This window comes from Protopterus annectens, chromosome 4.part1 (genome assembly GCF_019279795.1).
Source record: "Protopterus annectens isolate FY-2018-M chromosome 4.part1, PAN1.0, whole genome shotgun sequence".
Classification (NCBI taxonomy): domain Eukaryota; kingdom Metazoa; phylum Chordata; order Ceratodontiformes; family Protopteridae; genus Protopterus; species Protopterus annectens.
The window spans coordinates 574,249,248-574,276,069 of record NC_056734.1 but is presented as its reverse complement, the minus strand read 5'-3'; the positions used below and the strand labels follow the sequence as shown (position 1 = coordinate 574,276,069).

General features: G+C 41.1%; 1 protein-coding gene across 1 annotated transcript in view; it reads left to right on the top strand.

Moving 5' to 3' along the window:
• Positions 1-26,822, top strand: part of PEX5L (peroxisomal biogenesis factor 5 like) — a 1,534,471-nt gene that overhangs the window by 1,280,220 nt on the left and 227,429 nt on the right. Inside the window, exons 8-9 of the mRNA XM_044070386.1 lie at positions 12,384-12,527; positions 12,632-12,702. Coding sequence (XP_043926321.1) covers positions 12,384-12,527; positions 12,632-12,702 — 215 coding nt within the window. The remainder of the gene's footprint in view (positions 1-12,383; positions 12,528-12,631; positions 12,703-26,822) is intronic.

The following is a 26,822-nucleotide window of genomic DNA, read 5'->3' as shown; positions in this document are numbered from 1 at the left end:
ATGTTGGCAGTATGACTGGTATAGGAAGAGAGCTAGCTGATATGATGGAGAGAAGGAATGTTGATATATTGTGTGTGCAAGAGACCAGATGGAAGGGAAGTAAGGCCAGGTGTTTAGGAAACGGGTTCAAATTGTTTTATCATGGTGTGGATGGCAGGAGAAATGGGGTAGGGGTTATACTAAAGGAACAATATGCCAAGAGTGTTTTAGACGTGAAGAGAGTGTCTGACCGAGTGATGTTTATGAAGCTCGAAATTGATGGTGTAATGATGAATGTTGTTAGTGCATATGCTCCTCAAGTTGGGTGTGCGATGGAAGAGAAAGAGAAATTTTGGAGTGAGTTGGATGAAGTTGTGGTGAGTGTACCCAAGGGTGAGAGACTAGTGGTTGGAGCGGACTTTAATGGGCATGTTGGTGAAGTGAACAGAGGGGATGAGGAAGTGATGGGTAGGTATGGTGTTAAGGAGAGGAATGCAGAAGGTCAGATGATTGTGGATTTTGAAAAGGATGGACATGGCTGTGGTGAATACATATTTTAAGAAGAGGGTGGAGCATAGGGTGACGTACAAGAGTGGAGGAAGATGCTCACAAGTTGATTATATACTATGTAGGAGGGCCAGTCTTAAGGAGATTGGAGACTGTAAAGTGGTGGCAGGTGAAAGTGTAGTTAAGCAGCATAGATTAGTGGTATGTAGAATGACGTTGGTGATCAAGAAGAGGAGGAGGAATGTGAAAGCTGTGCCAAGGATTAAATGGTGGAAGTTAAAAAGGGTGATTGTGAAGTGGAGTTTAGGGAAGAGTTAAGACAGGCACTGGGAGGCAGTGGAGAGTTACCGAATAGCTGGGTAACTACAGCAGAACTAGTAAGGGTGACTGCTAGAAAGGTGCTTGGTGTGACATCTGGACAGAGGAAGGAGGACAAGGAGACCTGGTGGTGGAATGAGGAAGTACAGGAGAGTATACAGAGGAAGAGGCTGGCGAAGAAGAAGTGGGATTGTCAAAGAGATGAAGAAAGTAGACATGAGTATAAGGAGATGAGGCGCATGGCAAAGAGAGAGGTGGCAAAAGCTAAGGATAGGGCATATGGAGAGTTGTACGAGAGATTGGACACTAAAGAGGGAGAAAAGGACCTGTACCGATTAGCTAGACAGAGGGACAGAGCTGGGAAAGATGTGCAGCATGTAAGGGTGATAAAGGATAGTGAGGGAAAGGTACTCACAAGAGAGGAGAGTTTGTTGAGTAGATGGAAAGAGTATTTTGAGAGGCTGATGAATGAAGAGAATGAGAGAGAGAGAAGGTTGGATGATGTGGGGATAGTGAATCAGGAAGTGAAACAGATTAGCAAGGAGGAAGTAAGGGCAGCTATGAAGAGGATGAAGAATGGAAAGGCTGTTGGCCCAGATGACATACCAATGGAAGCATGGAGGTGCTTAGGAGAAATGGCAGTGGAATTTCTAACTAGATTGTTTAATGAAATTTTGGAAAGTCAGAGGATGCCTGAGGAGTGGAGAAAAAGTGTTTTGGTACCTATCTTTAAGAATAAGGGTGATGTGCAGAGCTGCAGTAACTACAGAGGGATAAAACTGATTAGTCACAGCTTGAAGTTATGGGAAAGAGTAGTGGAAGCAAGGTTAAGAAGGGAGGTGATGATTAGTGATCAGCAGTATGGTTTCATGCCAGGAAAGAGCACTACAGATGCAATGTTTGCTCTGAGAGTGTTGATGGAGAAATACAGAGAAGGTCAGAAGGAGTTGCATTGCGTCTTTGTAGACTTGGAGAAAGCATATGACAGGGTGCCTAGAGAAGAGTTGTGGTATTGTATGAGGAAGTCGGAGTGGCAGAGAAGTACGTAAGAGTGGTACAGGATATGTACGAGGGTAGTGTGACAGTGGTGAGGACTGCAGTGGGAGTGACAGATCCGTTTAAGGTGGAGGTGGGATTACATCAAGGATCAGCTCTGAGTCCTTTCTTATTTGCAGTGGTGATGGACAGGTTGACAGATGAGATCAGACAGGAGGCCCGTGGACTATGATGTTTGCAGATGACATTGTGATCTGTAGTGAGAGTAGGAATCAGGTTGAGGAGACTCTGGAGAGGTGGAGATATGCTCTAGAGAGCAGAGGAATGAGGGTCAGCAGGGCTAAGACAGAATATATGTGTGTAAATGAGAGGGAGGGTAGAGGAGTGGTGAGGATGCAGGGAGTAGAGTTGGTAAAGGTGGACGAGTTTAAGTACTTGGGATCAACAGTTCAGAGTAATGGTGAATGTGGAAGAGAGGTGAAGAAGAGAGTACAGGCAGGGTGGAATGGGTGGAGAAGAGTGTCAGGAGTGATTTGTGACAGACGGGTATCCGTAAGAGTGAAAGGGAAGGTCTACAAGAGTGTAGTGAGACCAGCTATGTTATATGGGTTGGAGACAGTGGCATTGACAAAAGGCAGGAGTCAGAGCTGGATGTGGCAGAGTTAAAGATGTTAAGATTTGCAATCGGTGTGACTAGGATGGATAGGATTAGGAATCGGTATATTAGAGGGTCAGCTCATGTTGGACAGTTTGGAGACAAAGCAAGAGAGACGAGATTGCGTTGGTTTGGACATGTGCTGAGGAGGGATGATGGGTATATTGGGAAAAAGATGCTAAGGATGGAGCTGCCAGGTAAGAGGAATAGAGGAAGGCCTAAGATAAGGTTTATGGACGTGGTGAGAGGACATGCAGGCGGTTGGTGTGACAGAGCAAGATGCAGAGGATAGGAAGAAATGGAAAGAGATGATCCGCTGTGGCGACCCCTAACGGGAAAAGCCGAAAGAGAATGATGAGAGCTACAACACTACATACCATGGTATACACAGATTCCCACTAGGCTATCACACATATACACATCATTGACACATTCACATACACATTCTCCATCACACACAGTCAACCTCACATAGCATGTGATGCAACAGGTACATGCGTGTGTGTATCGTGTCCTAGGTAGCTGATAGGCTGTTATCCATAGAGCCTAAGGAAGCCTAGACATATGGTACCCTGCACTACAACACCCATGTAATGTAGGTTCATGTGCCCCTGTCATGCAGAGCCACAGGGGTGATTACCGGGTTGTGTTTCCTATCTCACATGCAATCATCATGGTTATTCATGGCAACTGCTAATGAGGACCTTCATATGCTGTTGATAGGTAGGTGGTGCCACAGTATGGTATGTGTCTGTGATGATAATGTGCCAGTCAAGCATGTTCTGCTTTTCACATTGCAAGGTGTAGATCAGTAGAGTGTGTATCTTGTCTGTTGTTCCATCTGTTTACATGGAGCACGTCCAACACCTGTGGGTTTGCCATAGCTTTGTATGTTAGGCAGGGGTAGCCTCTGGTTAGGCAGTATGCGACAGTGTAGCTGTGGTTTTGTAAGACAGTCAGCATAGGGCATCTGTTGGAGTCCGGTAATACTCTTTGTGAGGTATGTGTCTGGCATCTACTGTTGCTGTGGATGTCTTCTGAGGTACATACCAACAGGGACATTGTACTCTATGATGGGTGTTATGACTGATGAGTGGAGTGGAACACTGACCTCTGTTTCCATGGATGAAACACATTTACTGATGACATGTGGACTGTACTAGGTTTACATGACTAGTGTGGCACAGTGATCATCATTAGGGACACTACTGTCCACCTGTGTCCCGTAGTCTCTTATCACACCTTCGGTGTTGAGTACACTACCACCTATGTGTTAGTTCATGGGTACAGGGCTTTTAATAACAGGTATGGCAATACATGTACGACATTCAGCTGGAGCATACATTTGAACATCCACTAGTGTACACATAGATATGCATATCGGCACATATACAGTCCACCTTTCATGGTGGGAATATCAATTATGCAAAGGTTGAGTGGGATACAGTTATGTAGTGATATTGCACAGCCTTGTGCAGAATGCATGGAAGGTATTCTCAGCCCATATATATTTAGCAGGATCCCCTATCTGGAAGACTATATACCTAACAAATCATACCCACGGCGTTTGAACAACACATGTCATATGCCAGCACTGTATGCTGTCTTGTTTGACACACACTGCAACCTACTTATATATATGCACATAACAACCTGCACCAACATATAAATGTCCGCCCTTCACAAACAGTTGCAGTATGTCCCTTGCTCTATGCACATGTTCAGATGCTTATAAATCAGACACACATGTATCTCGACATATGTGTGTGCCATACAGACACAAGGTCCACACTATTGTAAGTCCATACACCTCACGGATGACCTGTTGGGCCTTGCTACAACATGGACAGTTGTCACATGTGTGCATACAGTAATAGTACAAGTGTATACATAGCTGCAAATGATACATTGCTATGCTAGCCTGTTACAGCAGTTGCCAATGCTAAGCTACACATTATGTGACTATCATGCATGTCTTACTCTGTGACATCCAAGTTTATATAGGTGTTTGCAGTACTCCCCCAAACTGCCAGTAAACACAGTACTGTACAGATCATAGATAACATGTTCAGATGTTTGACATGTACTGCTGAGCTACACATGTTACACTTATATCCCACTGCACACAGCTACACAACAATTTCCCCATGGTAATACTTATGCATGGCATCAGTGCATACATACCTACTGCTGCCACATATGCATGTTTCAGAGGATCTACAGTACTAACCAATAAACATCTACTACTTGCCGGTAACTATAAACTGTTACATACCTGTATGTCCCTGCCAGGTCCATCTGTGTATGCTTTGATGTTTTTGATTTTATTAAGTACAGAAACATACTGTTGTTTGTTTTTTTATTTATTTATTTTTTTTTTTTTTTTTCTTGCTTGGAGTTGTTCACTATCTGGAATGTGCAATGTAATGATGGCATGTGGGGATAGCAAGTACTATCTGCTTTTATAGGTATCTGCACATGTGTATGTGATGCCCTCTGCACCAATTGTTGCCCAGCATTTGGTAAATGCATACAGCCTGCTGAGTGGTAATTTCAGTACTCATTGTCATAGCAACCCAATGCTATAAATTGCTAAGGTATGTAGGTGTAGCCCTTTCAGATTTTCAGAGTGGGGCCCATGCTTGTTTGCTGTGGACACTGTTGTGTAAGTCAGAAGGTTGGTATACGTCTTATAAATGAAGCTAGAGGTGTAGACAGTGATGTACATGTTGTACTCAGACCTGACTGTTGCCACTTCCAGTAATGAGCTATAAGTGTAGAGTTTTACTCACCACTACAAATGCTTACACAACATTTATGTGACTATGTAGTTTATTTTCTACTCATATAATTAACTGCCATACAAATGTAGTTATTGAGACATATTCTCTTGGCACATGAACTGTTTGTGAACTGTTATACTGGGAATATTACTGTACTGACTTCTGCAGGGTTTGTGTTTTTTAGTGTTGACATTAGCACAGGGTTCACAGGACAACTGGACAATTCCTGTACTGAGTATGCCTACCTACACACTTGGCGGACCCTAAACGCACATGTATCTTTTAATTGGGGGGATGCTTACATACAGAGAGCATTATGCATTACTGTTTGAATATTATCTTACTGGACTTGCAGGATTGGTGTGTACCTGTGAGTTTATCAGGGCAGGTTGTCTGTCTGCATAGTTCCCAACTGTGAACCTACCCAGATGGTAGCCAGAGGTTACACTGTCATTCTTCGTCTGTGCAACTCACAGGTGTTTTCAGCACTGTTACAATGGCATTGTTACAGTCGGTTGCTACCAGTACATGGCTACATCCATTGGTATTTCTGTGTTATACTCCTACATTAGGGTATGCTTGGGGAGGGCCTAACAAAGCTATTTGCAGAGTGTGTAACAGCAGTATAGCCTATATGCCTGTGTGTTTGTGCCTCTGCCGGGCCTATGGAACACTCAGATACATCTTTGCATGGAGTCAGGGATAGGTAGTTGAAAGTGAGGTACACCTTACACATAATAGGGACAGTAGGTGTAGACTTCAGTGAAGCAGTGCATATGGATTAGTACTCCTTTCATGACATACAAGAGGTGTCTACTGTTATTATTGTCAGTATTCATTGTGTAATAGCCCACCTTTCTGACTGACGTCATTACTTTTCTGAGGGATTATGAAGGACACAGCTAAAATATGTTTCACAGTCAGGGACATCCCTGGAAAGTTGACTGAGGTAGGAGGTATGGCCTCTGCCCTACTCAGATATGCCAGTGTTTGTACTGCTATGACACTGTGTGGGGGTTGTAAAGTGCCTCTGTAACATTATTTTCTGCTTGATTGGCTGCTTCTCACATCACACTCATGTAATGCAATCCCACAACAATTGCTGGTAAAGATCCACAGAACAAGCTTTGTGTTATGGTCTTCCTATTTTTCATTTACATTCACTCATTGTAATGCATGATATATTTTTTGCAGCACCAAGTTATTGTGCATCTGTTGTGGCTTAGTGGTACTTCATGCAGTGTAATGTGTCCAAGGTCTGGGGTTTGAGACTGACAGAGGTATTTTATTTTGCTGCTGAGCAGAACAAGGGCCCTGACATAGAGTGACTAAGGCACTTTTAAGCAGTTGTAAGCGGGTTTGCGTGGGTTTGCGTGATGCTTAGCGATGCTTAGCTAAGTGCACACATGCGCACACTCGCTTAAACCCACTTACTACTGCTTAAAAGTGCTTACTCCCACTAACACCCGCGCTGGTTTCTTTGAAAGAAAATAAAATGGGGAGATAGGAAAGTGGTGAAAAAAGGGTCATAAAGAGGGAAAGACAGTGGGTAGCTTGGGATGTGCAGGACAGGTGTAGGGAAGGTCCATAGCTGCCCATTTCTTTGCCAGCAACAGCTATGCATATGTAGCAAATTTGGAGTGAAATTTGAAACCTTCCACCCCTGAGAGAGGAGTGAGGACAACAAAGTATGTTGTACTGCCAATTCTAATTATCAGTTTACATGTTCAGCGGACATGTGTGCAAAATGGGCAGCTATGTATGGGGGCGTAATTTTTTTGCGGGTACAGATTGCACTTTTTTTTTTTCAGGGGAGATTGGAAAGTGAGGTAGAGGAAGTAAGTATATTTGGGGAGGTAAGTTGGGTAGGTAAACAGACAAGACAAACAAGATGCATACAGGGGCGGAGTATGACACATGGGGTGGGTGAACACAATTGACGGGGACGGATGTTTGGAAATCGCAAGCCCATGAGCTCACAGATGGTAACAGTGGGACTGAGATCCCCACTCATGGGCAGTCACCACTGAACCTTCACAGACCCAAGGGTCACTGTGCTGGAGGCTGCGTAGGAGGGGCAGGCTCACCTGCAAGTCGGACCACTCTCATCTCGAGCTGGCATAGGGGATCAGCAACTAAACGCTGGATCTCCCTACACACCACAACCCGGACCCTTTGGAGGGTGACAGGAGGCCCTTCTCCACCCATGCTTGCAGGGGGGACAAGCCCCATCCCCTGCAGCGCTTCCGCCCAAAGGAGGGTAGCCCGGGCTGGGCACCAGACCTGCTGGTGCCAGATGCAACTGCCAGCTGAGGAGGGACAGGTGGGTCCGCTGGGACCGGCCTTCCCATACGTTCTGTGATCAGGTGTGTTTAATTACAACATAGACAACAGCATTCCAAGTTAGTTGTAACAGCATGCAGTAATATTCCCATTAACCCAACACACCAGGGTTACAACAGTTGAACAGCAAGCATAACACATGCATATATTGAATGACAGTGGACATTACAACAGCATGCAGGGATGATTGGTGGCAACAGGCCACCAAGATTGTGGTGTTTTAACAGGGGACATGCATCAAAGTAAATGCAGATTTTATATAACAATAGGACATATGTCCCAACAAATGTTACGAGATTAGACATACCCATTGAGGTGTGGAATTGCATTGTTTATGCACATGGAGTAGGGTGTAAAAGGAAACCTCCATTAACATCTTATTAGTGCATTAACTGTACACTACATTCCTATTGACTGCAGGTGTATATCCCCTACATGTATTATTACACTAGGCAACATGCATTTGATTGCGTTATGGGTTTGGCTACTTCATTATATACCTGACCTATATCTGACATAGTAACTGTCCAAGATGTAGATGTTACTGCTACATACTTGTATTTTATTTATATTTTTATGCATCTGCACATCTGGATGTGTTCACATGACATTTGCACTTGATTTTCTACACAACCCTACTTTTCAGGTAGCACACTAACATTTCTGGGGAACACCTTGACAGGCTACTCATGTGCCAGATTTACCTATGCATGTCAGCCATTTAACAACTGTTGAGGACTGTTACATGCTTCACAGCTACTGGCACTTCCTTCATCCACTTTATATGGGACTGCACAACTGTGGGTTGTCAGCACTTAATACAACAGTAATATTTATTTAATGCAAGGGTACAACAACATTTCTGAGTAACTGGCACACACACACTGCAAGTATTATACCTTTCTTATTTACATTAAAACTATTTTCTACAGGCTCTCTCCTTTATTTGATATTACACTGCATACAGTAGACCTATTCGGGACATATTATACCTTTATTGATAGGTTACAACACTCTTTTTCAGGCTCACTCACTTATTTTCTATGACATTGCATGCATTATTAGTATTCCAGACATATTTTTGCTTCATTCATGGGTTACTACACTCTATTCCTGGCTATCTGACTTATGATATGTAACAGTACATGCAGAGGATTTATTTAGGGAATAAATGTTTTATGCTTCACAGCTACTGCCACTTCCTTCATCCACTTCTTATGGGACTGCACAACTGTGGGTTGACAGCACCTAATACAACAGTACTATTTATTTATTGCAAGGGTACAACAACATTTCAAAGTAAGTGACACAGACACACTCCAAGTTTTATACCTTTATTAATTACATTGAACACTCTTTTCTGCAGGTTCTCTCCTTTACTTGATATTACAGTGCATACGGAAGACATATTCAGGACATATTATACCTTTCTTGATAGGTTACAACACTCTTTTTCAGGCCTGCTCACTTATATGTTATGACAGTACATGCAGAGATAGTATTCCATGCTTATTTTACCTGGATTGCTGGGTTAATACACTCTATTTCTGGCTCAGTGACATTTGTTATATAACAGTACATGCAGAGGATTTATTCAGGACATTTTATTGTTGTATTATTGGGCTAAAACACTTTTGTCATGCTCACTCACATATATCATGTAACAATACATGCAGAATATTTACTAACCTGCCTGGTGGCGCAGCCTTAGCAGCGTATCTGCATAGGCTTGCTGATTCATAGCACGAACACCTGCAGCTGTGGAGTAAATGAAGGGATATTGAGACATACCTATCCATTATTTAGACTATATTAGCTTGTCTTACATACTGCATTCCATGGCTACCTACTTAGTAGTGGGGCATCATGCATATGATGGGCCTCCTGGATCCACTGGTTCAGAAGGTCCTGCTTCTGTCTCTTCAGTTCTGCATGGTGGTGACGGACCTGCTCACCAGTCCAAGGGACCCCTGTGGCACTGGTTGAGTTCATGAGCCAACCGGTTCCAAGCCTCTGCCTTATACTCTGTTCCTTGGAACTGGCCCTGCAGGAGTCGAGTCTCATGCCGATGGACTAGGAGCCAAACCATGTATCTTGACTCCTCGATGCCCAGCGTTGCGCTCTAAAGCATGTACCATCTCCAGCACCAGACATTCTAACTGCAGATGGGAGCTACAATCAGTTATGGCGAGTATTACCACCTATGCAGCTTAAATATGCCGCATTTCCCACACTTTTCTGTGATTGGCCATTTTTGAATATTCTTGGCTGACTGCAGACCTGCTTAGCAATGGTTAATCTAACATTTATTACTATATATATGTTAACAGTGGATGTTTATCCTAAGCTGTCGTGGCTTAGTGGTTCAGTATTTTGATTATGGTGCACAGCGTCCTGGGTTCAAACCTTATCATTGCTTTTATTTTACTACTGTCCAGACAGGTTAGGGGGCGTGGCTGTGTTTAAGCAACTTTGCTCTATGTTGCTCCACGTTGCCCGACAGTGCGCTGGTTGGCACGGTGCGCACCTCCGCACAAACCGATTGCGCTGGGTAAAGCGCTATTTAGCTATGGGCAACTAAATTGCACTGGGTAAAGCACTGGGTAAAGTGCAATTTAGCTATGGGCAACTATATTGCGCTGGGTAAAGCGCGATTTAGCTATGGGCAACTACATTGCGCTGGGTAAAGCACTGCTTAACTGCGGACAATTATATGTCAGGTTCCTTTATAACTTTACATTTTGTTCACTGATACATAGGCCATTTCAATGCTTTTTAGTAAAAGTTTTATCATATCTGTCAGGACTTATTTCATATACTCATTTTGAACATAAAATAGGAAGGGGAGTGGTGGGACTCGAACTGTGAATGCCTCCTCTTTGTGCGAACGCTCTACCACTACACTACTACTATTTGGTGTAATTTGCATACACATTCCTTATTATGCTCTTCCATGTCGAGATTGCTAACTGCAGCTAAGCAATGGGCAGCTATATCGGGAATTATAAAAAAAAAATAATGTTTTACTTTTTATAGCTGTGCTGGGGGTTTACAATGTCAGGGAGTGTGGTGTTGGGTACATGGACATTTGAGCAGACTCGCTCTTGTGTGTTGACATTTTGCATTTCACAAACTTGCAGGGGCGTGGACCTTTACACTGCTCGGCAGTTGGACATGCCCCCTGCTTGCCTGCACGGTCCGTGTTAGACTTGGGGTTGAGTCAGCATGCCCTCATGAATATTCATGGCATGCTGACATCATACCGTTCAACTGCAGCCTTACACAGGGGATTCGTGAATCCGGGGGATTATGTTTATCTACACTCTTTGTGCATCATTCAATATACATCACCAATCTCTGGGAGTCATCAGTCATATTCGTCCCATTACTCTCTCTCTCTGTCAATCACACACAGATGTTACATAGACACACACACTCACACACTTGTGTGTATGTGTGTGTGTGTGTGTGTGTGTGTGTGTGTGTGTGTGTGTGTATATATATATTTATGTGTGTGTGTGTGTGTGTGTGTGTGTGTGTGTGTGTGTGTGTGTGTGTGTGTGTGTGTGTGTATGTAAAAGCACTCTGGCAGTGCAATATAATAAAAATATTTGTTACAGAGTAAATGAGTGAAGATATTCTGTTTACCTACACTCTTTCTGCATCATTTGACATATATCACCAATCTCTGCGAGTCATCAGTCATATTCATCTCAATTTATTAAAAAATTAAAATTAAAAAAAACACATGCACACATATTCCCTTTACACACAACTACCCCTACTTTAATCATATCCCCTGGAGACAAAATATTCTATAATTAGAATTTAAGAAATTAAATAAAACTAATACAAATTAATAAAAAATAAAAGCAAAACATTAGCAGCAACCAAACAGTGAGAAAATGGATACCAAAATTAAAAATCTATCTTAAGTAAAATTAAAATGACTAAAATGCAACACTGAACTATGCTTCTAATTAATCTTAACAGATTATTCACTACATTGTTACAGCATACCACAAACCTACCTAAAACATTTTTAAATGACTCAAATTCATCTCAGTGCATTAGAAAACCATCCATAAGACAGCCCATTCATATAAATCTATCGGCAGCTTACACAGTTGCTTTCAATCAAAACTGCAAAATTACTGCATCCATTTAAAATGAATGAGAAACAGTAATCCAAAAAAAAAAAAAGAAATACAGAAAAGGCAGCTGCTGTAAAAAAATAAGTGGGTGTCTGTTTTGTGTAATGAATAAAGTATCATGTTGTGTAGGATTAGGGAACTCATTTTGTGACTAGTAGCTTTGACACTCATCCATCCGTAAATCTGCAGTACAGGATATTCAGTTTAGAAAACACCACATTCCCTGCACGTGTGCATGTGTGTGTGTGTGTTTGCGTGCAAATGTATATATGAAGTCAAGCATGGAGTAGAAGATATTTATCTTTGTATGTAGAAGAGAGACAAACATTTTTACTTATTTTATTTTAATATGGAGCAAAGATCGCTATACATGTTTATGTTTATGTTTTAGAACCAGTTATAACACCTGCATTAAGTCACAGTTATGTCACAGCTATGTAAATGTGATCCTTAAATTCTTGTACACAATTTGCCACTTTTATTTTATCACTGACTGCAACATTCTTATTCAGCTCACACTGAATGAAGCAGAGTTACATAAGCCTCTCTAATTACACACTACAGTGTAATCACAAGTGTTGCTTTTTAGTAAGTGAGTTATAATGTCTGCTGCACTGCTTTAATAGCTTAACTACTGTTTACTTCCAGGGCTATTATTTCCATACGGATAACCCTTTCAAAGACTTGCCAAATGCTTTTGAGGAAGGGATTAGAAAGCTGAAAGAAGGTGACCTTCCTAATAGTATCCTGCTATTGGAATCTGCAGTTCTCCAGGAAAATTATGATGCCGAGGTAATTCTTCATTACAGTACTTTAAAAATAATAGCAAGGATAAAAAAATAATAACTTTCTTTTTATAACCTCTGGCATAAGCATACATTGCTATTTTTTCTTAGGCCTGGCAACTTCTAGGAACAACCCAAGCAGAGAATGAAAATGAACAAGCAGCAATTGTTGCACTCCAAAGGTAAGACTGGCAAGCTAGTTAATGCCACTTTTAGAAAATATGTTTTTCTGAGATTATTTGCCTTGTTTAGCCATTAGTTGACTACAAAATACCGCAATTTAGTTCTTCATATTAGAACTATGGTTATGATGTGTGATGCCTATGTGTCTGTCTGTCTGTCTGTGTATATCTGCCCAGTAAATCCTTCATATGCTTGTTAACATGAGTGCTTTCAGTTAAACAGCCTAGCATGATACTGGGCCAGTGCCAAGTCATGATAATGAATTATCAATGTACTGTTAGTAACACAGAGTTGCTTGATTTAAAAGTTTGGTATGTTTGTTAACAAAATTAGATGTAAATGGTTTGTAATGAATTCTGCCATACCTCCCATCATCTGTAAACTTCTAGATGGAAAGTTACTTGCACTGTGTTCAGATATGTTAGCCAATAGCTGACCAAGGTCTTACTTAACTTTTTTTTTTTTTTATTTAGTTAGACATGTTGGTATCATGATGACATGATCAGATCATGGCCATATATATTCTGCTATTTTCTGTAGTGGTGTGTTTGGTGATTGCATGCACCACTGCTTGTAGATTTCAAGTTAGAACTGGTAGGGGGGGTTGCCCTTTAAGCTCTGTGAGTCTCTGTTAAGTAACAGCTTAAACCTATGCTTGTCAAAATAAAGAAAACAGATCACTTTACTTAAAACTGAGTGCTGCTGACAACTATCCAGTAGAGTAGAAGGATTTTCAGATTTGTACTCAAAGCTCCTCATTGCTGCTCTGACCAAATTACACCCCGTCATTATGATCCCTTCCATTCACCCCTAACATTGTCATATCCCAAGCCCCACCCCATCATGATGATGCTGCTCCCCTACCCCAGTGAAAGTAAGACAGTAACCTAATCATTTATATAGTGAAAAATGAAGCAACATGTACATTGCATTAGTTGAAACATGCATCTTTTGTGGCTAGAAAAGCACATGAAGAAGCTACTTATTTGCATTGTGACAGACTTTCCCAAGACAAGCTCTATCCAGATCTCCAGACATAAATATCATTTAATACAGTATGCTATAACCCTGCACATCTAACAAAAAAGGGACCACGTGAATGATTTTAGTTGTAGAGCTGCAGTGTCACAAGCCACACTGCCTCACTGCAATAAGCCACACTGCTGCAGTGTGATAAGTCACACAGCTCTACTCAAACAAGCCACAGTTCAACACGTTTCTGCAACAAATCGAAATAGTCAGTCATATAGAGGTTCAGTCATGCCACAAAACTACACAAGGGAAAGACACATACCAGTGCAACTAGCAGCAAATGCTACAGAACATGTACTTCTGCTGTTTATTTTTACTGTATTTCATAAGAATCCTGCATTGTTACATTTCTCACACTTTAGTAGAGTTACCATTCAGCCCAACACACTACTCATGGGTGATTTTAACTACTCCTCCATACACTGGAAAACATACATGACCACTAACATGGAGGCTCAGAGATTCCTGAACTTTGTCAGTGAAGATGCTCTGGAACAACTCATCTGCACTCCCACTAGGGGCTCAAATATCCTTGACATAGTATTCATGAACATGAGGGAATGTTGCATCCCCCCAGCATAATGTCCTCATTGGTAAGATTGGAACATAAATCGGTCTCCTTTGAAATAAATGTAATGGTAGAACCCCAATCAAACCCTAAACCACTAAATAGTTTTTCCTAGAGCAATCATCACCTATTAAGTGATAGCATATGTGATGTCCCTACTCTGGGCCAGTAATTAAAGAGCATGAATCCTCACCCCTGACACTGGAGAGGGATGTTCGCTTGGAACAAAAATGGATACACCCAGTATTTCCAAATGCATCAAGCACAATTTCCCTGAAGAGCACACAGGGAACACACTCAGTCCAGGGACTGATTTTCCCTCTCTCACCAGATCCCCAATGAGACTCACCACTGACACAGCTATAGAGTTGAGTCCTCAGCCAAGTATACAAGCCAAGTCCTCCACCACTCTTTCTCTCTCTCTCTCTCTCTCTCTCTCTCTCTCTCTGTGAAACCACTGCTTCATGTCCTTGCTCCAAGCAGCTGACATACACATTCTTTGAGATTTGATTTACACACAGACACACACACACACACACACACACACACACACACACACACACACACACACACACACACACACACACCTGGGAAAGGCTGGCACAGATTTATTAGCTATGCCCCATTCTGTCCAAACTATAAGGTAGTTACACTGTCACTAGACACTCCAAAGCCAGCTACTCTAAGGCTCTTACAAGGGTACCCAATTATACTGAGTGAAATTAATATTAATAGAAATTATAGTGTTTGACCAATGCAGTAAGGTTTTCAGGAGTGGCCACAGAGTCACCAAATAGATATGAGTACTCTCAAAGGTTAAAATATTCTCTAAAGGACTAGCCACATTGAAATGTTTAAATATATTTAATAATAAATAATAAAATAACATGAAAATAGGGAATATCTATTTACAATAAACACCAGAGTTTCAGTCACAGGAAATATTAAAATAACAGAAATTAATAGATTCACACAGATACAGGAAAAACAGTACTCAACTAATCTCACTATATTTTCTTGACTGATCTAAAGAATTACTATTCCCTGGTCACTTTCTAGAGCAAGGCAAGATGAAGTAGGTGAGGGGTCCTTCTTTGTCAAGTTCCAAAAACAGACTGCTCTGAGACTTCAGACTCACCTAGTATTAAAATATCATTTTAGTGATGGATTACAGAATGACATCACATACATCTGGTTATCTGAATTCTGGTTCTCATGTTACCCTTTGCCTATAATCTGCCAGGATTTAGCACATATGTGTTACAATACATATCTCAAGCTATGCTAAAGTTAATTGCAGCATCTGGAAGCTGTAAAACAATTTTAACACTTCTGATCTTCCTACAGAAACTAACATGCTATGCTTCTTACAGACGTTGCATCTCTGGCTTCATTCAACACTTTGATAACATATTTATGGCCTAGGCCTAGTAATTTAATTTCAGCACATTTTTCAAAATTAGCTGCAGCTGGACTGTGATTAACCTCTTCTCTTCCAGTTTCCTCTGCTAACATATATATTTAATTCAGTTACAATACAGTCAGGACCCACTGTTTGTACATTTTTAACACAAGCAACTTTACAAATACATTTTTCAACCAAACAGCTTTACAAATCATGTTGATATACAAATGATGTATAATACTTTACAAAATTCCAGCTAGCTGTACTGGCATATGTTACACATCCACTCCCCTACTTTGCCTGGCATAGCTGGCAATACCTCACATTGGCAGAGTATAGGTAATTTTAAAGCTCCTCCTAACCCTGAAAACATGGAGGCCTATGCAGGAGTATACACAAATGCCCTATACAACCTCTTAAACAACTGCATAGAAATGGCAGTGCCTGACCGAACTAAACTCAGATCTAGCCACAAAAGCAATTCACCCTGGTGGACCCTAGGCATAAATAGACTATATGACAGAAGGAATAAATTATTGTCTAGAAGTATGTGGGAAGGTGTACAACAGAGAAAAAAATCCCTCATTAGTCTCAACTAGCAAATCAGGAAACTAGTCAAGTCCTCAAAAGCTAAGTACAAGACAAAAATGGCCTCCCAAGCAAAGGATAACCACTAAACATTTTAGTTATGTCTGAAATATTAAGGGAAACACTCAATAATGTTCTGAGTTGGTTGTAGATGGCACTACCTATACTCAGCCAGAAGAAATAGCAAACCTGCTGGCCAATAAATTTAGCTCAAATTTCACCCCCTCATAACCTCTAGTTACACTACATGAATACCCCCTACCATTTTCTTGCCTGTTATCACAAAAAACAGGCCATCACTGTGCTTTCTAAAGCTAGAAACACAGCATCAATGGGCACTGATGGAATCCCAGGGTGTCTTTTAAATACCTTGAAACATGATCTAACAGACACACTCGGATCTCTATTTAACCAGAATCTCCAGACAGGCTTTGTCCCAGTAGAGTGTAGGACAGCAACAGTCATCCCTCTGCACAAGGGGTGGATCATAAACAGACCCAGGACTCTACTGACCCATAAGCCTGACTAGCCTCAAATGCAAGGCTATGGCAAGGATAATCATGGATCTGATTAACAATGACATAGGAAAACTTTCCCTCACTCAGATATAACCTCTAGCTACACTTCTATCCACTCTATAACTCCTGCCACCTCCTTCTCCCGTATCTATATCTCCTTTTCTTCCTAGCAGTTGTAAACTGTACTTTGTCAAATGACATACTAAATGTACAGTAGAGGCTTAAAAAAATCTAAGACACGCTGTACTGTATTTGTACTTTATTTATGTGTTAATCTCATCTCTTGTGTATATATTTTTGTTGATTAATCCCCTATGTGTATAAATTGATTTACTGATCTCTGCTAGACTGTAAGAAGATACCATACATATAAGCTGTATAGTAAACTTTTTCTTTGTTGTACTAGACATGTATTAGTAAAAATGTACTTTGCTGGAGCTTTCCTCCTTGGGCCTCTGCTGAAAATGGACACTGTTGTGCAGTCGGGCAATCCCGGTAAACAAATAATAATAAATAAATAAATAGGAAATCTCCAGACCCTAGACCCAACCCATTTCAGCTTCTTTAAGGGCAGGACCTGCCTTGTCAATCTTGTGGACTTCTTGGAGAAAGTCACCAAGACCATGGATGAGGGAAAAACAGTGCATATCACCTACCTTGACCTGGCCAAGGCATTTGACACAATACCCCACTCAGGTATTATAGATAAACTCACAAAATTGGGCATAAACTTCTCTGTCACTAGATGGATAGCCAAATGGCTCACAGATAGGACATGTTGTTAGAGTGGGAGACTCCACATCCATCAAGAGGTCAGTCACCAGTGGAGTACCACTGGGCTCAGTTCTGAGCCCCCTCACATTTAGAATATACTTCTTAGATGGCAAGGACAATGTATATGGCCTTTGGCTGACCATTTTTGCTGATGCCTGCAAGTTAGGGGTAGTCATTGACTCACCAAATGATGTTGATATCCTACAGAATGGTCTAATGCAGACTACTGATTGGCGTGAGAGCCATGGCCTCAAACTAAATGTGAAGAAGTGCATAATAATACTCTTTGGGAAATCAAATACACCTGTAAATTGCAACACTGGTATCACCCCCTAATAGTGGACTTAGTGGTGAGAGATCTGGGTGCTCTGATAGATAGTAATCTGAACTTTAACAACCATGTGTCCACAGTAGTGAGGAAATCCTTCTATGTGACTCAGCTTATAAGTAATCACAAAATAAAAATAAAGGGTATCCTCCACTAAAGGTACTGCCAAAAAGTCCAAACCTCAAAAATCAAGCAATAGTAATCAAGCAATAGTAAGGCAGTAACCACCAGGCCAAATGTAAAAACCAGTTCAGCTTTATTAAAACAAAAGAAGAAAATAAAACTACATCATAAGTGCTTATGGGTGTAACCCTTCATCAGATGATATATCAGTCAAGCACACACACATTTGTATACAGGGTATAACCAATCAGATTCAATACTGGAACCCTCCTTTTGTTTAAAGCCAGTTTTAAAGGGACCACTTGCCACCCCTATAGTGCCTTTTTTAGGCAAACTTCAAAGGACAAAACCACCACCGTAACAGATACAAGCATGCAAAATCTGAAGGTAATGCTACTCAATGCTAGAAGTCTAAACCTCAAAATGCACTCTCTCGAGGCACTCCTAAAAATGGAGAACATCAATATCTGTGCAGTAACTGAGACCTGGTTCAAGGCTCCAGAGAGCACCCCTGCAATACCAGGCTACAACTCTTACCACACTTTTCAGCCACCAAACCAGGACCGAAACACTAAAGGTGGAGGAGTGTCAATATTCACCAAGGATATTCACACCACCAGGCTAGTTGGCCAACAAAATGTGTCTGAAATTCTCCAAGTGCAACTAACACTAGGTAAGACTGCAATCCAAATTGTAGCTTGCTACAGATCCCCCACCATGCCCCAAGATTCTCACTACACCTTTCTAAACATACTGGAAAATATTAAGATAGAACCAAACACCCTAATACTGGGGGATTTTAACTACCCTGCCATTAACTGGGAAAACTACTCATGTCCCAACACCTTTGCGCAACGGTTCTTGGAATTCATAAATTTCAACGCCCTGGATCAACTAATCCATAGTCCCAACAGGGGCTCCAATATCCTAGACCTGGTCATTACCAACATGGGAAATCAATGCTCCATACCTATGGTCACCCCCTCGTTAGTCAGGTCTGACCATAAGCTAATCACCCTTAACATCCACATCCCACCCCCACCCCCCAGTAAAGAAACCACCATAAAAAACTTCTCCAAAGCCAAATTCATGCTACTCAAGTCAGAAGTGACAAACTTCATGACACCCATGCAGACGGAACTGAAAGTTCAACTGCTGAATCCTACACTAAGGCACTGTATGAGCACATCCACTCATGCATGAATCGTGCCATCCCAAATAGAACCAAAATGCTCTCATCCAAAAACGAAGCCAATCTGGTGCTCCCGTGGCATAAACAAACTTTATAACAAAAGGAAGAGACGTTTGCAGAAAAGAGGAAAATCCCAGGATGCAGAGAACTCCGTTACTAGCCGCAGTAAGAAACTGAGATGCCTCATAAAATCCTCCAAAGCTAGTTACGAAAATAAAATTGCCAAAGATTCCAAAGACAACCACAAAGCATTCTATAACTATGTCAAGAATCTAAATGGCAATGCTCAGATCTGCTCTGAGCTAAAACAGAATGGCATTAAATATACTGATCCGAAGGATATTGCCAATATCCTGGCAGATCGATTCAGTGCCAACTTCACCCCCTCTCACCCCCTAAATGGCCCATCTCAATACCGGAAGATTGCCAAATTCCAGTAATAACAGCCACACAGGTACAAAACGCACTCTCTAAAGCCAAGAATACAGCATCCATGGGACCAGATGACATCCCGGGCTGTGTACTACATGAACTACAATATGAATTGGCACCTCACCTAAGTGTCATGTTTAATCATAGCCTCACCTCAGGTTTCATGCCCACTGAGTGGCGCAGAGCTACAGTTATCCCAATCCACAAGGGGGGATCCACCTTGGATCCCGGAAACTACCGTCCCATCAGTCTGACAAGCCTTATCTGCAAGGCCATGGAGCGTATTATCATGGAACTTATAAACAAAGACATTGGCAACCTTCAAACACTGGACCCCACCCAGTTTGGGTTTGTGAAGGGCCAATCTTGTCTCCTGAACCTGATTGACTTCTTTGAATCAGTCTCCAGAGCCATGGACAAGGGTAAGGTGGTCCACACAGCCTATCTAGACCTTGCCAAGGCCTTTGACACCATCCCCCACTCTGGAATCATAGATAAACTTACTAAGTTGGGCATTAATCTCTATGTCACCCAATGGGTTGCTAAATGGCTTACTGATAGAACCCACACTGTAAAAGTAGCCGACTCCAAATCCAGCTCCAGACAAGTGACAAGTAGAGTACCTCAGGGTTTAGTCCTGGGGCCGCTCTTGTTTGGCATCTACTTCTCTGAAGTACAGGTCAACACTAAGGGACTCTGGCTAACAAAGTTTGCAGATGACTGCAAACTGGGAGCCATTATTGAATCCCCAAATGATGTGGATACTCTACAAAAGGGCCTTACAGAAACAGATGCTTGGTGCCAGAGCCATGGGCTCAAGCTCAATGCCAAGAAATGTATTGTTATCCCCTTTGGGAAAAACATGTATCCATGAATTACCATATAGGTGGCAGTACACTAAACACAGAAAGTGTGATAAGAGACTTAGGGACACAGGTGGACAGTGGTCTCACCTTTGATAACCACATCGCCACAACAGTCAGGAAATCCTTCTATGTGGCACACCTCATCACAAAGGGCTTTTCATCCAGAAAAAAGGAGGTCATTGTCCCACTGTACTCATCCCTCATTAGACCCATTATAGAATACAACACCCCATTTGGTATGTACCTCTCAAGACATCTGCAACAACTGGAAAGGCCTCAGAAATACCTCACTAAAAGAATCACAGGCCTAAAGCAGATGCCCTACGCTGACCACCTTAAAAACTCCAGCTATACTCTGTCGCATATCGTCTACTCAGAGGCGATCTCTGCTTAACATACAAGGCCATGTCAAACCCAGAGCTGTTGGACATGCTACACTTAAAGAAATCCCAATCCCTCAGAGCTACACGCTCCAGGGATCTAAACCTTGTCATCACAATAAACAAAACATGCTGGAGGGATAGGTTCCTGACCCAGAGACTCCCCAGACTCTGGAATAGATTGCCCATACATGTCAAGCAGAGTGCCTCTTTGGACCTCTTCAAGAGGAACCTTGACGATTGGATGGGAGAAAGGAAATTCACCCCAGGGATCACGTCAGTCACCCTGCTAGACAGGGGTCCAGGAAAGTAAATAATGTGGGAAGAAATAGCCAGGGAATTGTTATGGCTAGGCTTGTATAGGCCCTAGGGCTGATAGCCTAGTACCAACCTATGAACCTATGAACTTCATTCAGTCCTGGGGCTTTATCTACTCCCAGTCTAAGAATCCATTGCATTTCCATATATTCAGTGTCATTATTTAAATCACTCCTCCTGCTTCTCTTATTAACTAGCTGTATCACCATAAACAAAAATACATGCCCTTCATGTAAAACTGTGTGTTTATATAAAGCATTATGTTCATTATTCAGCCTTATATCAGACAGGTGTTTCAAAATCTTGTCCTTCAACCTACAGTTGGTTGGAAAAATCAGGACTGATAGATAAAGAGCTGCATAGTTTTTTGTATATAAAACACCCTGTCATTCCTGTTTTTAAAGCCTTACCCAAAAGCCCCAGGATTGAATGAAGTGATCCCTTTAAAACCGGCTTTAAAGAAAAGGAGGGTTCTGTATTGAATCTGATTGGTTATATCCTGTATAAAAATGTGTGTGTGCTTGACTGATATATCATATGATGAAGGGTTACACCCGAAAGTGCTTATGATGTAGTTTTATTTTCTTCTTTTGTTTTAATAAAGCTGAACTGGTTTTTACATTTGGCCTGGTGGTTACTGCCTTACTATTGCTTGATTTTCCAGCTTATAAGTAAGGGCATGGCATCCAGATCTAAGGATGTCATAGTACCACTATACTCAGCCCTCATTAGACCAATAATCATGTACAGTGCACCCTTTGGCATGTATCTTGCCAGGCACCTGCAACAGCTGGCGTATCCACAGAGGTTTCTCACAAAAAAAAAAAAAAATACAGAGTAGAACCAACATATTATATGCGGACCGATTAAAAGCCCTATCAATGTATTCAGTTTCCTACCAATTACTCAGGTTTGATCTGTGCCTGACCTGCAAGGCAGTCTCTCACCCAGCCTTGATGGAAATGTTGCATACTCACAAAACTAACTGCCCAAGGTTACCCACTCCAAAGATCTAAACCTGATCTCTGACATGACTAGATCATGCTGGAGACACACATATGTGCCCCAGATATTACCCTTCCACTGGAATAGGCTTCTTATTCACATAAAGCAGAGTCCTTTCCTGACTGTCTTCAAGCACAATCTGAACCATGTGGTGAGAAATTGCAAATTCACTCCTGGGGTGGTGGTGCCCATGTCCATTATGGACAGAGGCAGTCTGTAAAAATTGTCAAAACCTGACTTCCTGACCTTTGTTATCTTTCTCCTAGGGATAGAAAATTGGGTAAAATCTGGGCAAAACTGGCTAGGCTTGTAAGGGCTCTTGAGCTGTTAGCCTAGTAATCTCCTATGAACCTATGAACCCATGAACATCCTCAGACAACTAATCTAAATTTTCATGTGCGAAAAGAAAGAATACTAGACTCCCAGAGGTACATTGTTTCCTGTTTTGCTCACACTGACTACCTCAATCAGCTAACTCAGTATCTCTAGGTAATGCTTACCATATTTGCATGATAAACCTTGATAACCAGAATTACCACAGATAGGTAAACCACATCTTGTACTCACCTTGTTATAAGCATAATATGTAAAAGACTACTAAGGTAAGTAAATTGGTTACTTTTGTCTAATAAGCACTGATGTGGAGTAAACAGCTATTTCCAATTAACTAGGACTGCTATCAAACCAAACACTTACATGTAGTCTCCCAAAAATTTATTGGTATGCATTTTCTGTTTTACAACTCACATCTTTAGGAAGAGTTTTGCAGTTTGCCAGGATGATTTTATGGAAGGATTTTTATGAGGTCTGACCAATGCCATAAAGTCTTTTGAGGTTTCTTTAAGATGAGATGAGGATATTGTAGTCATGGTTATTGGAAAGTGAGGTGCAATATCTACAATTAAGCAATTTGTATGCAAAACATGACTTGGCTTAAGGAAATGCAATGATGTGCAAGACTAATGAAATGATAAATTCTAGTCATGATGGTCTGCAAGATTTTCATGTTATTTGCTAAGAGGCATTTGGGGAGACCATACCCTAGTCTGGAAATAAACACTCATTTGGCTAAAGTTATCCTGGTGTTAGAGGTAAGGTGGCTGGAGAATGAGAAACCAGGTCTTAGCTACTCAAGGACTTTGTCAACTAAGGGAGAAGTTAAGTGAGGAACTGAGATAAGTCCTAGGTAATGACAGGTGGGCTCCTGGGAATCTTGTGGTTATACTGGCTAAAAATGTTGACAGGAGGAGCCTTATGTGGGGTGGTGAATAACATTATAGCTGATTTGGAGGAGCTCAGATGGAGTTTATTTTTGACTAAGCAGATGAAGACTGAGGTGAAATCATTTTGAAGCTTTCATCTGAGACCAGTGAGGGGAGGGGAAACAGCAAATGAGGATGATCTCATCTGCATAAAGTACAATAGATTTTGGTGATATATTATTGACAATGTCATTGATAGAGAGAGAGAAACGCATTGACCCAAGTGTTGACTCATGTGGGGCATCAGATTATCTCAGTTTTCTTTTTCTTTATTGTATATTTTCTAAATCCTATGTGCATATAACAGCTATCTATGACTAGAGGTATACTGTCAAACGTAACATCTCATTGTGTCATTGGTATGAGACACGTAATGAATAACAATTTATTTTTCAAGAGATACTGCCATAAATACTAAACTGATATTGTTTACTGGCTTTTTGTTTCAGGCCATACCTCTGAACTGTCCAGATTTTTGCAAAATGCCCAGATTTTGGCCTCATATTTTTGGTCTGTTCTTCGTAAAATTTGTGTTTTTCTGCCAAATCGCTGAGGACTGAAGTCACAAAGTAGTTCTTCAGGAAATACTTGCTAACAGAAATCCTGTTATTCTAACTACTTTCTGAGTTTATAAGAACAGTGTTTAAAATCTATCCCTAGTTTTAGGTCTTCGTCCCACCCTCATTATTTCAGACTTTGTCCAGATTTCTTGTGATCAGAGGTTGAGAGGTATATTTCAGGCAGAGATTTGTAAGTATTTCTATGCCAAACTTCTGCTTGTAGACATCAATATAATACTTGTTTATTTTCACTACTTTAATTAGCCTACCTACAATATTTGAATTACTGTACAACACAGAAGTTCATTTGCTTACAGTTCCTGAAACAGCTTCCATGGGGTATTTCATAGTCGAAACACTACCTCAAGAACAGGGGCAGCATTCATGTACTCCTAATGTTCAGGATGTTTACAATTAAAGTGAATTAAAGATAAGCGACAATATGAATTTACTGCATGTGTGTATGAAATTACAGGTTAAACTTCTGCTTCACCTGTAGTCAGAAAGGATGCAGGTATAACAATTATCACTATTCAGTGGCATTCTCTAAAAATAAGCCCACAGTTATTATAAAGGCCTGCATACAGGAAAGTACCACAATGTGTACACTTCCATGTACACATCACAGTACCTTTTTGTGAAATAGCAAACACCCTAACACAGTGCTGCATGGTGATCTAGCACAAAGATGAACTGGCCTCAAAAGCATGCTAAATGTTAATGAGGCAGTTTGGAGGAGAAGTATTAGCTAATTAATCATGTGCTCTCTCTCTCTCTCTCTCTTTTTTCCCTTGGAACTGCCTCCAGGAAGATATCTACAAGTACAGTGATTCAAGAAATCACTCAACCATGCAGATCCAGCACAGCAGTCCCATTATGTTGTGGTATTCAATATGGCCAAAAGAATGTGTTCATCTACCTGCCAAGACCACGGTTACAGGGATTGGGGAGGGGAGCGCAAATAGATATCAGGCATATCATTTACTAAAGTGTCTTAACAGCACCAATACCACTACAGGGATCAGGTGTGGAGGGATCCACTGGATACCAGGGATAACTCAGCAGATTAAAGTGTCTTATCACTCTGGAGATTGGAGGAGGGGAGACACTGGGGAATCTACAAATGTCTCATAACAGCATTTAAAATATTATGGTGATCAGAGGTGACAGAGAACCACTAGATGGAAGACAAACAAATCTCTTAACTGTCCCTATTTTGGGGAAGCATTCCTTTTTTTCAGGTCTGATTTACTGCTTCACAGGATTTCCCAGTTTTTGGATTAAGTCCCCATTTTCTTGCTTGATTTACCCTTTCACACAATTTTGATGTGACTTTTGAAGCTGTCTCGTATACAGAAAATAACACACTACTGGAAAAACATATTAGTGGCCATAATAATATAATGAAAGAGGACACACATCTTACATGCCCCTTTTTCTGAAGCAAAAGTAAATGGCCTTGTGTTGTAAAATTGTGCAATGCAATTCATTAATATCTACAGATGTTACACTGTCTCTTTGATAACGTGCTTATATTTTTCCATTATTCTTCACTCTTTGCTATTAAATGTGTTTCTGATTAGCACCCCACATCTCTACTAGGAGCAGGAAGACTAATGTGCTGTTTGGTATTAAAATTATATGGTAATTAGATGTCTGTTTTTTTGTCTGGCTGTACCTACCTTTCAGTGGCCTTTAGTCCTACTTTCAGTGTTTGCAAGTTGAGAGGTATGAAGACAAGTCAGGGGAACAGGTATGGGGACTCCTGTGTGTGTGTGTGTGTGTGTGTGTGTGTGTGTGTGTGTGTCCACTTGTGTACTTGTGTGTGTTAGACAGTGATTATGGAGTAGAATGCAAATGCTTACATGAGCAGCAATTTATCACTGCATGCCACTGTAGTAAATGTCATTCAGAGGAATGCAAATTAGCTGATGATAAGATCTTACATCATCTTGACACACGTCTTAGAATCATAAATGACCACATCGTGGGAGCAGAACCATTTTAGCATGAGTCGTATGGCTCATGCTAGACTCTTTAACGAATCCCTGGGATAGTTGCAAAAAGAATCATTTTGAAACAAAATGCTAGAGAGTGTTCCCTTATACTGTAGTCTATTTGTAACTATCAGGTCACCTTTAAGAACAAAAGGTATGAACACACATAGGACTACTGTTTGTGGTGTTCACTAAAAGCCTCTCCCTGAAGTATGGTGTATTTTGCTGTCAAATTCCTTTTTTTTTTTTTTTTTATAATCTGTGTATACAGACTGGCAAACCAGTTATTATCACCCCTGGGTATGTGACATATGAGTTCATGTCTATAAAGCCGGAACCATGTTTGACCATTCTCAGTGGTAAGAAGCAACACAGGGCAACTCCACACATGCATAATGATTTTAAATTGTTTTTCAGAATGGAAAAATTGTTACTTTATACTTAGAATGAAAATGAGGTAACCATTTGAAATGTCAAGGCCCACTTAAGTGAGTCCTGAAACACAGAGATCAAATGGCTGAAAGATCAGATACAGTATGTATATACCAAGTCCAAGATGCCATTCCTCGGAACATTCCCTTTTCTCCAAGGTATGAGAGTCTCGGAGATGGTATATCTACATGTGTTAGTGTGTGTTGGGGGGGTGCTTGCCTCAAAAATTGTTCTCCAAGTTTTGTTCTTTTTTTTGGCTTTTCAGCACTCAGCATTTCAAGTGCCAACATTTCATTCGGGAGCCTGAAGCTTAGTACAATTAATCAGTTTGGGTAAAAA